Source organism: Xenopus tropicalis, chromosome 10 (genome assembly GCF_000004195.4).
Source record: "Xenopus tropicalis strain Nigerian chromosome 10, UCB_Xtro_10.0, whole genome shotgun sequence".
NCBI classification, from domain to species: domain Eukaryota; kingdom Metazoa; phylum Chordata; class Amphibia; order Anura; family Pipidae; genus Xenopus; species Xenopus tropicalis.
This window is the reverse complement of record NC_030686.2, coordinates 39,613,747-39,627,627: the sequence shown is the minus strand read 5'-3', so window position 1 is coordinate 39,627,627 and position 13,881 is coordinate 39,613,747. Positions and strand designations below refer to the sequence as shown.

At 43.6% G+C, this 13,881-nt stretch overlaps 1 protein-coding gene across 2 annotated transcripts; it reads right to left on the bottom strand.

The window, feature by feature from the left end:
* Positions 1 to 675: 675 nt before the first annotated feature.
* On the bottom strand, positions 676 to 9,163 carry tgif2 (TGFB induced factor homeobox 2). Of its 2 annotated transcripts, none has more exons than XM_002932851.5 (3): positions 8,947 to 9,163; positions 4,270 to 4,499; positions 676 to 4,039 (listed from the first exon to the last, which is right to left on the bottom strand). In XM_002932851.5, exons 1-3 carry the CDS (start codon positions 8,966 to 8,968, stop codon positions 3,491 to 3,493), a joined length of 801 nt encoding a protein of 266 aa, XP_002932897.1. In that variant the 5' UTR covers positions 8,969 to 9,163; the 3' UTR covers positions 676 to 3,490. The 2 variants fall into 2 exon arrangements, with proteins under 2 accessions (XP_002932897.1, XP_002932898.1); XM_002932852.5 differs by lacking the exon at positions 8,947 to 9,163 and adding an exon at positions 8,498 to 8,689.
* Between the last annotated feature and the right edge of the window lie 4,718 nt (positions 9,164 to 13,881).

Sequence of the window (13,881 nt, the reverse complement as noted above, 5' to 3'; positions counted from 1 at the left end):
CTTGCTCTCCTCCTTACTTACTGCATTTCCCCCAATAGGACCCCAGAGATAAAACAGGTATGTAGGCCCCATAACCCACAGCCTCTAACTCCACCCCTTTGGCTTAATCCAGATGTACCGTATATACTCGAGTATAAGCCAATCCGAATAGAAGCCGAGGTACCCTAATTTTACCTAAGAAAACTGGAAAAACGTATTAACTTGAGTATAAGCCTAGGGTGGGAAATGCTGCAGCTACTGCTAAGTTTTAATAATCAAAATAAATACCAGTAAAATTACATTAATTGAGGCATCAGTGGGGTACATGTTTTTAAATATTTATTTAAAAGAAAAACAGTAAGCTAGCTCTGTAAGTGGAGAAGAGGGTCAACAAAAACAATAGGAGTACTACCCCACGCGCATTGGCAAACTGGCAGCAGACCCAGTCCCGGAGGACACGAAAGGGGGAATACGTATTGCGACTGGGAGTGGGCCAGGGCACTGGAGGGTCTGGTTGCAGGTGGCCTAATTTGCACAAAGGACAAAGGGTGCTAGTCTGGAGGGACCCATGGCACCCGACTTGAGTATAAGCCGAGGGTGACTTTTTAAGCACATTTTGGGTGCTGAAAAACTAGGCTTATACTAGAGTATATACAGTAAGTAGTACGCAGGCTTGGTAAAGAAACACATTCAATGTTACTTTCCAAAACACTTTTTTTATTACAAATTTTATAAAAAAAAAAAAAATGCACACAGAAATAATCTGTTAAAACATTCATACAGCTTGTACCATAAAAACCAATAAATGAGATTCACGGGCAATGGGTGCTGCTGTCCCAGCCAAGACACCCTATTGCTTCACCTTTTGCTGGCATGCCAAAATATCTCCCAGTTCATATAATTTAATGACTCTACGGCATGAAAAAATACATGAAATGTTTATTCCAAAAAAAAAAAAAAAGAGGTAATTTCATAGGAATAATGTGACTTGTTCCATTCTGATCCAAAATACAAACAATTCTAGCTCATCCTATTTAGAATAAAGACATTGCACTGACGTAAAAACTTTAACAGCTTATTTATAAGTGGGGCTGTTTTACTACTCCATCTCACATGCCTTTACTGTATTTTACTCTTTAAACCCCCCCCTATTCTTATAGCTCATTTTACCCATTACTTTAAAGAGGATTTTGGGTTAAATCTTACTTACACACAATTGTATCACTAGACCTGCTAGGTGGTAATGCTGCCATCTAGTGGCCAATATGGGGTAATACTAGTATAATGATTAGGCTTATACTTACAATGAGTCTGAAGCGCAAAGAGCTAACGCAAAGCCTTCCCTTGCACCCAATAACAAGTCTGCTGCACTCTAACTAGTATAAGACTACAATTCCCAGCAGCCACTTTGGATACAGTGGACTGCAGCTTTGCAGGTCAATTTATTTGCAACAGAAAATGATTCCCCAATATTGTAAAAGGGTAAATACCCCGTACATAGAGGCAGACAATGACATATGAGGTTAACTTGCTATAGGCAAATGTATAAACACAAGCGAATGGCATTAAGCTCTGGCCTCATGCAGACGTAAATAAGACTTAAGGTATATTTCTGCTTTAATTGGGCAAGAAGGGTTGAACCTTTAATATCTCAATGTCAAGAATACTACAATAAACACTGTACTGTACATCTCTGCTTTTAAAAATAAGACATCAACCATTTAAATATCTTTGCAGGAAGTAAAGGGTTAAGTGTTACAGGAACATTTCCACCCTGCGACTGCTTTTTGGCAGTAACGATCAATAACATGCTGCTCTTTTGGGTACCTGCCCACAGGGGCAATGCAACAGGAGGTTCTGGGTATTTAACCATGTAGGGAAAGTAGTGACTGCGCATGGGGATATTTGACCTCTATTGCAATTGGCAGAAATCATGGCTCCAAGCATTCAGGCCATTATTTCTTCATTTGAATAGGGGGTGATATTGTCCCCCCATCCAGCTACTATCAGCAGTTGGGGCCAAAATGCCCCAAATCTCCCTGTGTGCCAATGAAAACTGAGCATGAAACCATTCTTTTGACCATTTCCACATAATTGCTCCTTTTAATAGGTAAAATACATGTTATTTATAGTCAGAGCTCATCCTCCAGTTATTCCCATGTAACATATAATACCATGGATGCTTATCTGCATAAGTGGAAGCTGCCATATTGGAAAATTCTACATAGACAACCATATAGCCATGACCAGTAATGATCCTATTATTGCAGCCTATTGATGTAAAAAACATAATGTAACAGCTCCCCCAGTGGTCAAGATGATACTGTTCTACATCACTATAAAATGCTGTAAGCAATTGGGCAGTGCCCTTATCCGTACAGAAAATAAACTGCGCCTTCAGGGAAAATGAATGGGGACCCTATACCTCCCACCCCCCTCCCATACCCACAATCCCTTTAGCTGTATATATAACCTGCTGAGGAGGCAGTAAATGACATATATTGTAAGGCAGCAAAGGAACTAAAACATTCCTCTGTCCCACTTTCCAGTCTACATAATGTCAGAGAGCAAACCCATCTTCTCTGCACCAAATACTGGATAATATAGATACGGAGTAATAGATACATGGTATTTACTACACATTCACAGTTCAAAATAAAAAAATAAAAATAAAAAAAAAAATAAGGTAAACTCGTATATTTAGACAACCTTTATCGCTCGAACTGTTGGAAAACGGCAGCTCCCAGCAGACTCCCTGGGATGCTGGGAGTTGTAGCCCTTTGAGAACAGCTGGAGAGGCCAAGGTTGTCAAACAGTGTCAGGAAGGAAGTTCAATAAATGAGGATTAGTCAACAACATCAGCATAAATCTCATCCCCTTAAGCACACTTGGGTATTTAGCAAACAACTGTGTACAGTGGTGCCGAGTATGGCAGACTCGGCTCAGTCATTATCGTGTGCGGCCTAAGCGACTCTGGAAATCCAGCTGTAGTGGTGTGAAGGATACTCGGTACTCTCATCAAGCTGCGGAACTGGTGGCCATTTTGACCTATAAAGTGCACAAAAGGGGAGGGGGGTAGCAGCATATTTACACAACACTGTGCACTTTGCTGGGAAGGAGTAAGGAAGATGCCGACCAGTCTTGCCCCAAGGTGCCTTATTGCCCCTAATCCCAATTCCAATCTCCCCCCCAACACACAAAGTGGGGACAAATACTCAATGTAAACAGATAAAGTTTCTTTTATGAGAAAATATATTTGGACCTTTCTTTTGCTTCCCAATCCAACATGCAGCAAAGGTCCCCCGAATTTCAAGATCAGGGGTTGTGCATTCTTTGCAGGCATGGAAGCCATGTTTGCGCACCATCTTTGGGGCCAGAATGTCCTTTTTGGTCACATGGTTAAATCCTTGTTTCCTCAGCATCCATTTTAAGTGCCCCCGCAAAACTGTTCATAAAGAAGGGGGGAGTTCAGGAATGTGACCCCCTCTTTATTCAGTTGGACAGCACAACTCTAATTGGGGGTGCTTGTCGTGATTGGTGCAGCCTTGTACAATGATGTAAGAGCAGAGCGGGCAGCCTCCCTTTTTGCCTCTTCAGCTTCCATTTCTGCCATGCACATTGTTGCCACTTGTGCCAAAATGTTCAGTCTGCTAATGCTTGCCCCTCCGAACAGCAGAGGGGGCGAGGGGGAAGGAGGTGGTGTGTTGACAAGTTCATGTGTTGGGCTTCGGGCACGTTTCTTGGGCAATAAAACAGTCGTGCTACCCTCTTCGGTCTTGATGGTGGGCACCATACTGGGCAAGATTAGGTCATGACTAACCAGGTTAGCCACCGGCTGTGCTACCGGGTACAGCAGAGGCACGGAGAGTATCCTCGCAGGGACAGCAGTTGTAGGGGGCATTACCAGGACGCTGGGCAGCGACGTGGGGGTTCTCGGGGAAGGCATTTCTGGTGACTTTCCACCTTTACGTGAAATAGTGAACTGGTTCGGGTCTTTCCCATCTTTTCGCAAAAGCTCAGGTAAAACTCGTCGGCGGGCATTAATGAACCAGTTACAGATCTGCAAAAGAGAAGCACAAAATGATTAAACATTCTGAAGAACTTCCAGATAGTAATTTAATTACAGATGAAATGAAAGGCCCAGTTTCAAGGCTTAGCCTTGCCCAAGCTGCCAATGCCTCTCAGAACAACTGGGTACAACCTTCCTCGTCACTACTCATGGCTATCCTATTGTGTTACAAGCATCTGGCTCCAAATACCCATGACTGGCCCACACCTTACACCACTCACCTGCAGGACAGTGAGGTTGGTTTGCCCAGACAGACTGAGTTTCTCTTGTTCTGATGGGTAAGCGTTGAAGCGGTGCTCAAAAAGCCAGTCCCGCAGGATTTTCACAGCATCCTTCGGGAGGTTTCCCCTTCGTTTCCTCTTGGCACCTGAAATGTCAAGCTCTGAACTGCCTTCATCTTCCCCGCTGTCCGTATGGAGGCTGTGGTCAATCTCATGGTCGGTCATTAGGCCTGCAGAAGAGCACAAACATTCAGTCAGACCTAAGTACCATTTCAGTGCAAGCAGTTTGAGATGCAGACATGCCCTGCCATGGCTAGCCCTGTGGGGCTGGTATGGGTTAAAACCAGCTCTGTCCCTTTAAGGAACCTCAGTAAGTGACTATTTGCACAATAGAATCTGCTTCCTTCTCTTTGTCTTCATTCATTCAGAATCTCATTCGCCTGGAATTTCATTCATAAAGCACAAGCGCTTGCTTTAGCCAGGAAGTCACCACATGGCTAACAGGAAGTGAGAGCAGAACCATAACACACTGTATCCCCACATTCAGCTCAGTTTTGTATGACTGAGTGTGTTTGCTGCATATACAGCATTAGTACTGTGTCCTGCACCAAAGTCTATCCCCCATATGCCGACACCACATCAAAAACAAAATAACTTGAAAGCATTAAATATATGTACGCCCCATAAAGTTTCCTCTACTGCAAATTCTATTGGGAATAATGTACCCCCTTCATTGTAAAATATAGGGCTTATTATAAGTTATGCAGGCCAGGGAACTCTGAGTATCACTCATGTATTATAAGGGATAATGTACCCCCTACTGTAAATGATAAGGATATTAGCAGTCACTGAGGGGTTCTGTGACCATATAAAGGCACAAGGCTGCAGGCTGAGTTATACAGGGAACTCTGAGTATCACTCATGTATTATAAGGGATAATGTACCCCCTACTGTAAATTATAAGAATATTAGCAGTCACTGAGGGGTTCTGTGCCCATATAAAGGCACAAGGCTGCAGGCTGAGTTATACAGGGAACTCTGAGTATCACTCATGTATTATAAGGGATAATGTACCCCCTACTGTAAATGATAAGGATATTAGCAGTCACTGAGGGGTTCTGTGCCCATATAAAGGCACAAGGCTGCAGGCTGAGTTATACAGGGAACTCTGAGTATCACTCATGTATTATAAGGGATAATGTACCCCCTACTGTAAATTATAAGAATATTAGCAGTCACTGAGGGGTTCTGTGCCCATATAAAGGCACAAGGCTGCAGGCTGAGTTATACAGGGAACTCTGAGTATCACTCATGTATTATAAGGGATAATGTACCCCCTACTGTAAATGATAAGGATATTAGCAGTCACTGAGGGGTTCTGTGCCCATATAAAGGCACAAGGCTGCAGGCTGAGTTATACAGGGAACTGTGAGTATCCATAAGTCTGGAAATGTCTATTAGAAGGGACAGTGGAATCCCCAATAAATGAGCACTCTTTAGTTACGATCCTTTATTTATATTGCTGCTACATATTTCTCAGCCCTAGACATAATGAGTGAATCTTGGGGTACTTAGTAAATAGATCAGCAGAACATATTGTGAATATTGCCCCTGACAGACTATGCTGCATCTTCATTAAAGGCAAGTTTCAGTGCAGACACCAATACACAGAGCAGCATGGAGTCTGTAAGCAGAGATACTGCCCCATTGTCTTGTGTTTGTTCGGGGGCTGGGGGGTTGGAAACCTTTTGGTTTAACACTGAATTTTATAACTTCTTGTCTCACCTTTCCCCCCCCCCCCCTCTTCCTCTGCACTGGGGGTGGATCTAGGCTAATGGCCTATCCACCTATGGGACACATTTGGGGGAATATTTGAAAACAAATAAATAAGTAAATACAAAGTGGCCAAAATCATTCATTGCATTGGGTGCCACAGGCCGTTTATATTGGGCAGAGGGGGCATTTGATCTGGGCCCCAGTATTACAAGGCCCATTAGGGTAAAGGCACAACTTGTAGCATTTTGGCACCCCAGTGTTTTCTCACTTAAGGTCCCCATACACGGTAAGATCTCGCCAAGTGAGCAGATCTTCCCCCGATATCCCCACCTACGGGTGGGCGATATCGGGGAGCTTGAAGTTAAAAAAATAAATAATCCGATCGTTTGGCCCCGGATTATGTAGGCGGCAATGTGTCAGTCGGTTCGGGGACCGCATCCACGAGCCGATGCGGCCCCCGATCCAACTGAATCTTTTAACCTGGCCGATCGATATCTGGCCAATTTCAGGCCAGATATCGGTCGGCCAGTCCGCTCGTTTCTGCCCCTACATGGGCAGATAAGCTGCCGAGTCAGTCCAAGGGACCGATATCGGCAGCTATTATCGGCCCGTGTATGGGGGCCTTTAGTTGGAGTGGCACAAAATGCTAGAAGTCTCTCCCCCCCATTCAGATGGAATGGGAATGGCCACTATTCAATGGGCCCCCTGCCTTGTAAGGACAGGACCTGGCACAGGGGGGATTCCCATTTACTTTAAATGTGGGGTGGCATCTAGCACTGAGGGTGAAAATAATGCTGCCATAAAATAATATAAATTGTGCAGCCTGCCATTACCCCTTATTATTTATATTGTGCCCACATGTTCTGCAGCACGTTACAGTGGCCACCTGGCTTGCTTTGTAAAGGCCTGGGCAGTAAAAATGGTGGTCTAATGCCAATGTAACTAATAGGGAAGAAAAAATACAGAAAACCTTACTACCCCTGGGGTGATGCACACCATTTATATATAAAATATGATTAATATATATATATATTGTAAGTAGTGTGGATTTATTTTAAGTGGCTGATATACATCAGCCACTTAAAATAAATCCACACTACTTACAAAATATATATAGTGGTTTGTCCCTGAAGAAGAGTACAGTTGGTGCTCGAAATGTTGGATTGTTTCATTAAAACTTTTTCACTAATTGCTAAGTCCTTGCGTGTGCGGCTCTCTGTCCTTATATATATATCTGTTATTGATTGCTTTATATGTTACTCTGTATGTCCCATGTATGAAACCCACTTATTGTACAGCGCTGCGGGATATGTTGGCGCTTTATAAATAAATGTTAATAATAATATTATATATTATATTAACATTTATTTACAAAGCGCCAACATATCCCGCAGCGCTGTACAATAAGTGGGTTTCATACAGTGGACATACAGAGTAACATATAAAGCAATCAATAACAGATATATATATATATATATATATATATATATATATATATATATATATATTGTATATGGTATATATCAGCAACTTAGAATATATTTAATATACATACCCCAATCTATTTTATTCTTTACACTAATTATTTTCCCTTTAAAACATCCTCCCATACCCCAATCACTGCCTCACAATCAGCCTCCCCTCCATGACAAAAACAAACTGTGCATATGTGTTGGCTTCCTGCAAACCCACAACAATCCCATAACAATCCCATGCAGAATCACAATAGAGGAATTCCCCCCCCAGCCCCTAAGCCCCTCACTCTCTTGTAATGCAAAAGACAAAAACACTTCTCCCTCCAAAACAAGCAGAATAGATCAATGCTGCCCCCAATTCAGGAGCAAATGGCAGATTCCCCTCTCCCCCCCCCCCTTCCTTTTTGCTTCTTCAAAACATTTGGAATGGGAGGGGGGTTGGCTGGGGGGTTGTGTACGTGCAAAGGAGAAACTAGCAAGTTTGTAACTTTTATTTTACCTGCTTCCAAGTACACAATGTCCCTTATAGGGAAATGGGACAGAGCCCCCCATGTCAGTCCATGGCAGCAAATACCACTAAATCATACAAACACAACTATTATACTATTATTGCTAAGAAAAGGACCGTTATGCCCCCCCCCCCTAAAAAAAATAACATTTAAAAAAAAAACAGAAAAAAATGTATATAGTTACACTTCCAGGGCAATTCCCTATCTCTTGTCCATTATAACAATAAGTGCAAATACAAGAGGAATAGTATTTTACAAGGCAATGGGAAAGTGGGGTGCTTAATCTGGGGGGCAAGAGTGGAATTGGGGTAAGCGCTGGGCAGAAGGGAACAAAGGCGTTCCAAGAGCACATGGGAAACTATCAAGCTGTAATCAGAACATCCCTCCCCGCCGTGCGAATAGTACCTTCCTAACCCAAACTCCCGCCCACACGGCCCGGCCACAATACAAACTTTCACATCCACTTACTGGTCGCCTCCATGTCTGCCAGAGGAAGGGGGGGGGTCCGCTGTGTGCTTAGCGTCAGGGTTCCCCACTTTTCCTCTTCCACATACAGTGTGTCCCCTTTTTAACTGACTCTTTTCTTTGTTTCAAACAGAAACAGGAACTTCAGGGCTCTCCCCCTCTCTCTATTCCCTCCCCTCTCCCTCTCTCTCTCTCTCTCTCTCTCCAGCTGTCACTTCTGAGATCCAGCCTCACACTAACTTTGGGATTGTTTGAAAAAAAAAAAAAAATTCCATACAGACTGCCCCATTTTGCTGCAGCAGGTAGGCAGCTAACTTGGCTGCACCTATGTCCATGTTGAAATAAAATAAGAAGGACCCCTTGCATGCCAAACCAAGCAGATTTGTGGGGCAAGACTTACCCTTTAATTGCAGATTGTTACTATATCCCCCATAAAGCAGATAATAACTTACTTTCAAAAGTCGAATTCATCATTCTCCAATGCTCCCTGATGGGTTCAGCTTCTTGTCACCTTCCCCCAGGTGAGTGAATGGGAGGTAGGTAGGTAGGTAGGTGGGGAGGGAGATGTAGCTCTGAGCAGTTAAAAGTGAAGCCCCAGACTTGCAAGTTTATCTTTTCATTAGCTGCCAGACAGTGACAGATATACCCCCCTCTCCAGCCAGGCTTCTTTGACAGGGGAGGGGCAGGATTTGAATTTAGGGTCTGGATTGGATAAGGAATGTGAAGGGGTGAGGGACAGTCTCAAGTTTCTGTCACTTGCCTCAGAATGAAACCCTTTTTCTTATTTAATTAGCCTGGATGAAATTGGGGTTTTTTTAGTGGTGTGAAAACAATTAACCTCTTTCCTGCTTGAAACTCTGGTTTCCAAAAGTTTCCAAAAGTCAATAGTTATCAGTTTGGTAACAGATCCCCAGAATTATATCTGTCTCTTTAAGAATCTATTTAACGCTCTCCCTATTTCTGTTCACTTATATTAAATTGTAATCAATATTACATGCAGCTGTGCCCACAATTGCATTATATCAAACAAGTCTGGATATGGTAAATATACTGTATTTTCCCCTAAGAAATTGCATTATTCTTGCTTTCTTTCTATTTGTTGGACTACAACTCCCAGCATCCACCAATTGATAACCAAGCACTGAGGCATGCTGGGTGTTGTAGTGCAACAGTGGGAGGGGCAGAAAACTTGGGAATCATAGATTTCTTCCCACAGCCCCTAATGCAGGCCTCTCTTTTTAGGGGTGCATTGTTTATTGTTGGGACCCCCAGAGCAGCATGGAGGGAGAAAATAAACCTCTTTGCATCAAGATGGTGTCATGGGAACTGCTGGCAACTGTGGTAAAGTATAAAGCATAGCGGTGTCAGGGTAAGAAGTTGCAACAGTGGCGTAGTGTGTATAATATGGCAACAAAAGGAGATTTATATTGGGGGCTATACCATTTGCACCCCCATTTATTATTGAATCATAACTCCCAGCAGCCAAAGGCTTTATTAGTAGTTGTGTGCCTGGGTGCAAATAAATACAAATAAATTCCTTATGTAAGGGCCACCATCACTTGCAGGCTATAGGTGTGGGCACATTATAATGTAACAATTCAATGGGGGCAGTAAATCTGGCAGATAGCTATCGGATAGTGAGAGCCGGAGCCCACAGAAGGATGTTCTCTGTGACACTGACAGCAGTCAGCCATGTTCAGCCCCCCATTCAACATGTGGCTGCAAGCCCGGGTCTCGGCTAGTGGGGGCAGGAACTCGGCCAAGTGCTAGATCTAGGAAGTGAGGGATTATACTCCTCAAACTAATGATTTCCTATACTAGCCATGTTACTAGCCACGTGTTACACTAATGAGCACACACACTGGGACATCAGTCATTTTATTTACTGGTTTGGGTGGGCATTCTAGTATCATGCCTTAAAGGGGAAACAGAGCCACTTTATTGGTAATCTTTAGCCCTCGCTGTGTTTGTATTCACTAAATCATTTTTGCCTTTATGTATGTGAGGAGGAGCTGCCACACTGTTTGTCTCGGCCATCCAAAGCTGCAGCATCTATTTGAAATGTCTGTCTAGGGAATTTCTTCTTATAAACATGGCTTCTCTCTCAATATGCTTTCCCTTGTTTGGCAAAGGGTGCCGGAGCTTTCACCATTGTTGCTATTGCAATATGGATCCCATATCATCAGTAACAGGGAAGCGAGTAGGAAGAGCTGGCATCCAAAATAATCGGCACCGACTCGGGATCTTCCACGCTAGATACAGATATTTAAGCAACTTGTATGTACTTTGGAGTGCAAAGTCCTTTAGCATTGGGCTACAATTGTTTCATGTGCAATTGCCAAAATTCTTTGTTCCTTCTCTGTGGATGGGGGAAGCTCTTTAATACGCACATTATACTTGCTGCTAGAGTTTACTGCACCCCCCAAATGACTGCACAATGTCTCTGTGCCAAGCCAAGGCAGTGGGTACCTACATATCTTGTAAAATGTTACTTGATATAAGAGAGCACTGTATGTAATTTCAATTTTCCCTCTAATTTCAGGTGGGATGCTGTGCCCTCGGAGCTAGGTGCCCACTGGCCGACATTTCCAGACATGGGGGGGACTGCTGTCATGATTCCTCCCTGTCACAGAGCGGAAGGAGCACTCAAGTCAAAGGGATGGTGTGATGGAAGACTGGAGGTGGGAAAGATAGTCGCTAAATGTAGCCCCTGGGTGCAGGAAGCTCCAGTCCTGGAGGGAGCAGAGGCAAAGCCTATCTACTATCAGTGCTAGTGTCAGATTTCACATGCACTCTGCTCTAGGCATTATTCCCACATAGGAGGTGGGCGGGGGGGGGGGGGGGGGGGGGATGTAAGGGAATTTGTTTGCCAAAAGAATTTGGTCTTCTTCATCTCCTGGCTGGACTAAACCGGTCAGTTGGAGGGTTATAGTGATAACCCCTGAGGGGGTAGGAAAACGCCTTAACTCCTTGGGTGCCAGGGGTCAGCATAAAGAAGTAGTCACATGGAAAAAAAATGGCTTCCCTTAGTGCAGCCCACTGGAATAAAGTGACATAGTAGCCATATCCAGGATGTCATGGTACCTCGTTAGACAATTCCAAAACTAAAGGACAGAAAAAAATTTCCCCCCCCCCCCCCTCCGGTTTGGAATTAGTCTATCCCTAAAGTGCTTTGTGCACAATGGTATCTCTATAACCCTGGGCTACATGGTGGCATCCTTTTGGACCACATTCCCATAAAGTTGTGACGGGTTATGATCACTGATATTTGATACATAAATAAGAAACTGAGAACTCAGAATTATGGGAAACATTTCCAGCCAATGAATATTGTATTTTGCTGTTTTCTATGAAATCTGGCCTCAGTCCCTAGAGTAGATGGGGGGGTTTAGCCCTGGTATTGAAAAGGTTAACTGTCAAATCTCTTCTCCACTAATCCTTTCATGGGGACTTTTTGTGTGTGTGTGATTCAATTACCAGCAAATGGTCCCTTCCCCCTCTCTATAGCCCCATGTTGTAGTACTTACGGCCAGGGTTTTGGTTTTTTTGTTTTTTTAAATTTCCATGTTCTGATGGTAAAAGGAATGTCCAAACTGCAGCCCCTCGGTCAGTCATTGATCTGCAACTGGAGGACCTCAGTATTTATATACCTTAGGTGGGCGCCTGTTCTGAAAGGGGGATTCCAATGCTTCTGCCTAACTTCTGAGCACTTTATCTCCCCACAGCTTGCCATGACACCCTTTAACTTTAAAGATTAACATTATACATCTCTCCATCCAGGGCTGGTCTTATAAACTGTGGGGCCCAATTGGGGCCATTTTGGAGGGTATTGCCAGCTGGCACAGTGTTCCAGGGCTGGATGGGCAAATAGTCCCTGCCTCTCATTCTGTGACTGATGTTGTAACTCTGTATTCCCCCTGGTGTGGGGCCCCCAATAGTGTGGGGCCCAATAGGTCCCATTGGCCTGAGGCCAGCCCTGTCTCCATCTTAGATTTAGATTGTAAGCTCTACGGGGCAGGGACCTCCTTCCTACTGTGTCCCATACCACATGGCACTTATTCCCTGTGCATTTATATTTATTGTATTTATTTATTATATCACCTCATCCCTGTGTATAATTTAGTATTTTGTAAGATTGTACAGTGCTGCGTACCTTTGTGGCGCTTTATAAATAAAGTTATACATACAAACATCTCTGCCTAAAATTTCTGAACCAGATATCCCAGCATACTTTTGCACAGAGGTTGTAGTTTAACCATATCTTGAAGAGTGTATACCCACTTACTGTCATTTTTGCCCCATTCCCATAGGGCAGGCATTTAGGAGGTAGCATTAACTGGTTGCCCATTTGAAAGCAAACATCTGATTGGCTGCTGTGGGTTATTAGTTTTTGGCAAACTTTGCACTCTGTGCTGGTGAACTTTCTGCCTTTTGTGGGAATTACCTTTATTCTCAAATATGGAATTCTCAGCAAAAAGGCCCACACAATAATGGCTCATTGACCTACGAGCCATGGCAATTCTTTCCTGTAGCATAGGTCCCATATATGTCAAACATTTAAATATTTATGGCCAATTTAAGTCTTGTCCCCCTGGCCCCGGGCAAATCTGTCCAGTCCCTTGCTCTCTCCTGCCAAAAGCTGAGCCCTAACGACATGCCAAAGGGAAAAGGGCAGATTAGGACCCATAACTGGTCAGAAACATTACCATGATGGGTAAAAGGACCCAGGTATCAATAAAGAAAGATGGAAATTGCAGTGGGATTCTGCTGGAATTGGCCAGCCATTGGCCATCATACAGCAGAGGAGGACCACACCAGTGCCCCAATGCAGTCCTCATGGTGGGATTTTCAAACCTGCCTGTATCTGGTTAGTTTTGGCCACACATGGTTTGAGCAGTCCCTCCTGAGGGCCCCAGACATGGGCTGATAAGCTGTCATTCTTAGATCTGAACTACAACTTTCTTTTTTTTTTATTCTGTCAGCCTTGGGATAGGTAGAGTGACAGACTTGGAGCCCTAGGCACACCTGAATTTAGTTTTTTCCCCTTATGTGTGAATTTTAAACTGAATTTACTACTACTACTAGCTCATTGAGCCCCAAGGGATAATCTAGCCCAGGCTGTAGGTGCCTCAATTGCTCTTGCCCTGTCACATGACCCTAGCTTTGCATAAACCTGATATGTATTATATTGTTGAAATTGCACTTGCAGTTATTTTAACAGTTGAAGGCTGTGTGGGTAACCCCTGTACTTCAAATCACCTTTCTGATACATGTAAATATTGTTAGAGCTGACAAAGGCAGCAGTGCAGGGGGTTATAGTTATACAAATGCGTGTGTATCTACAGAACAAAAGGCAGGTAACGCTGTGCAGATCTGTGTGTTTATGT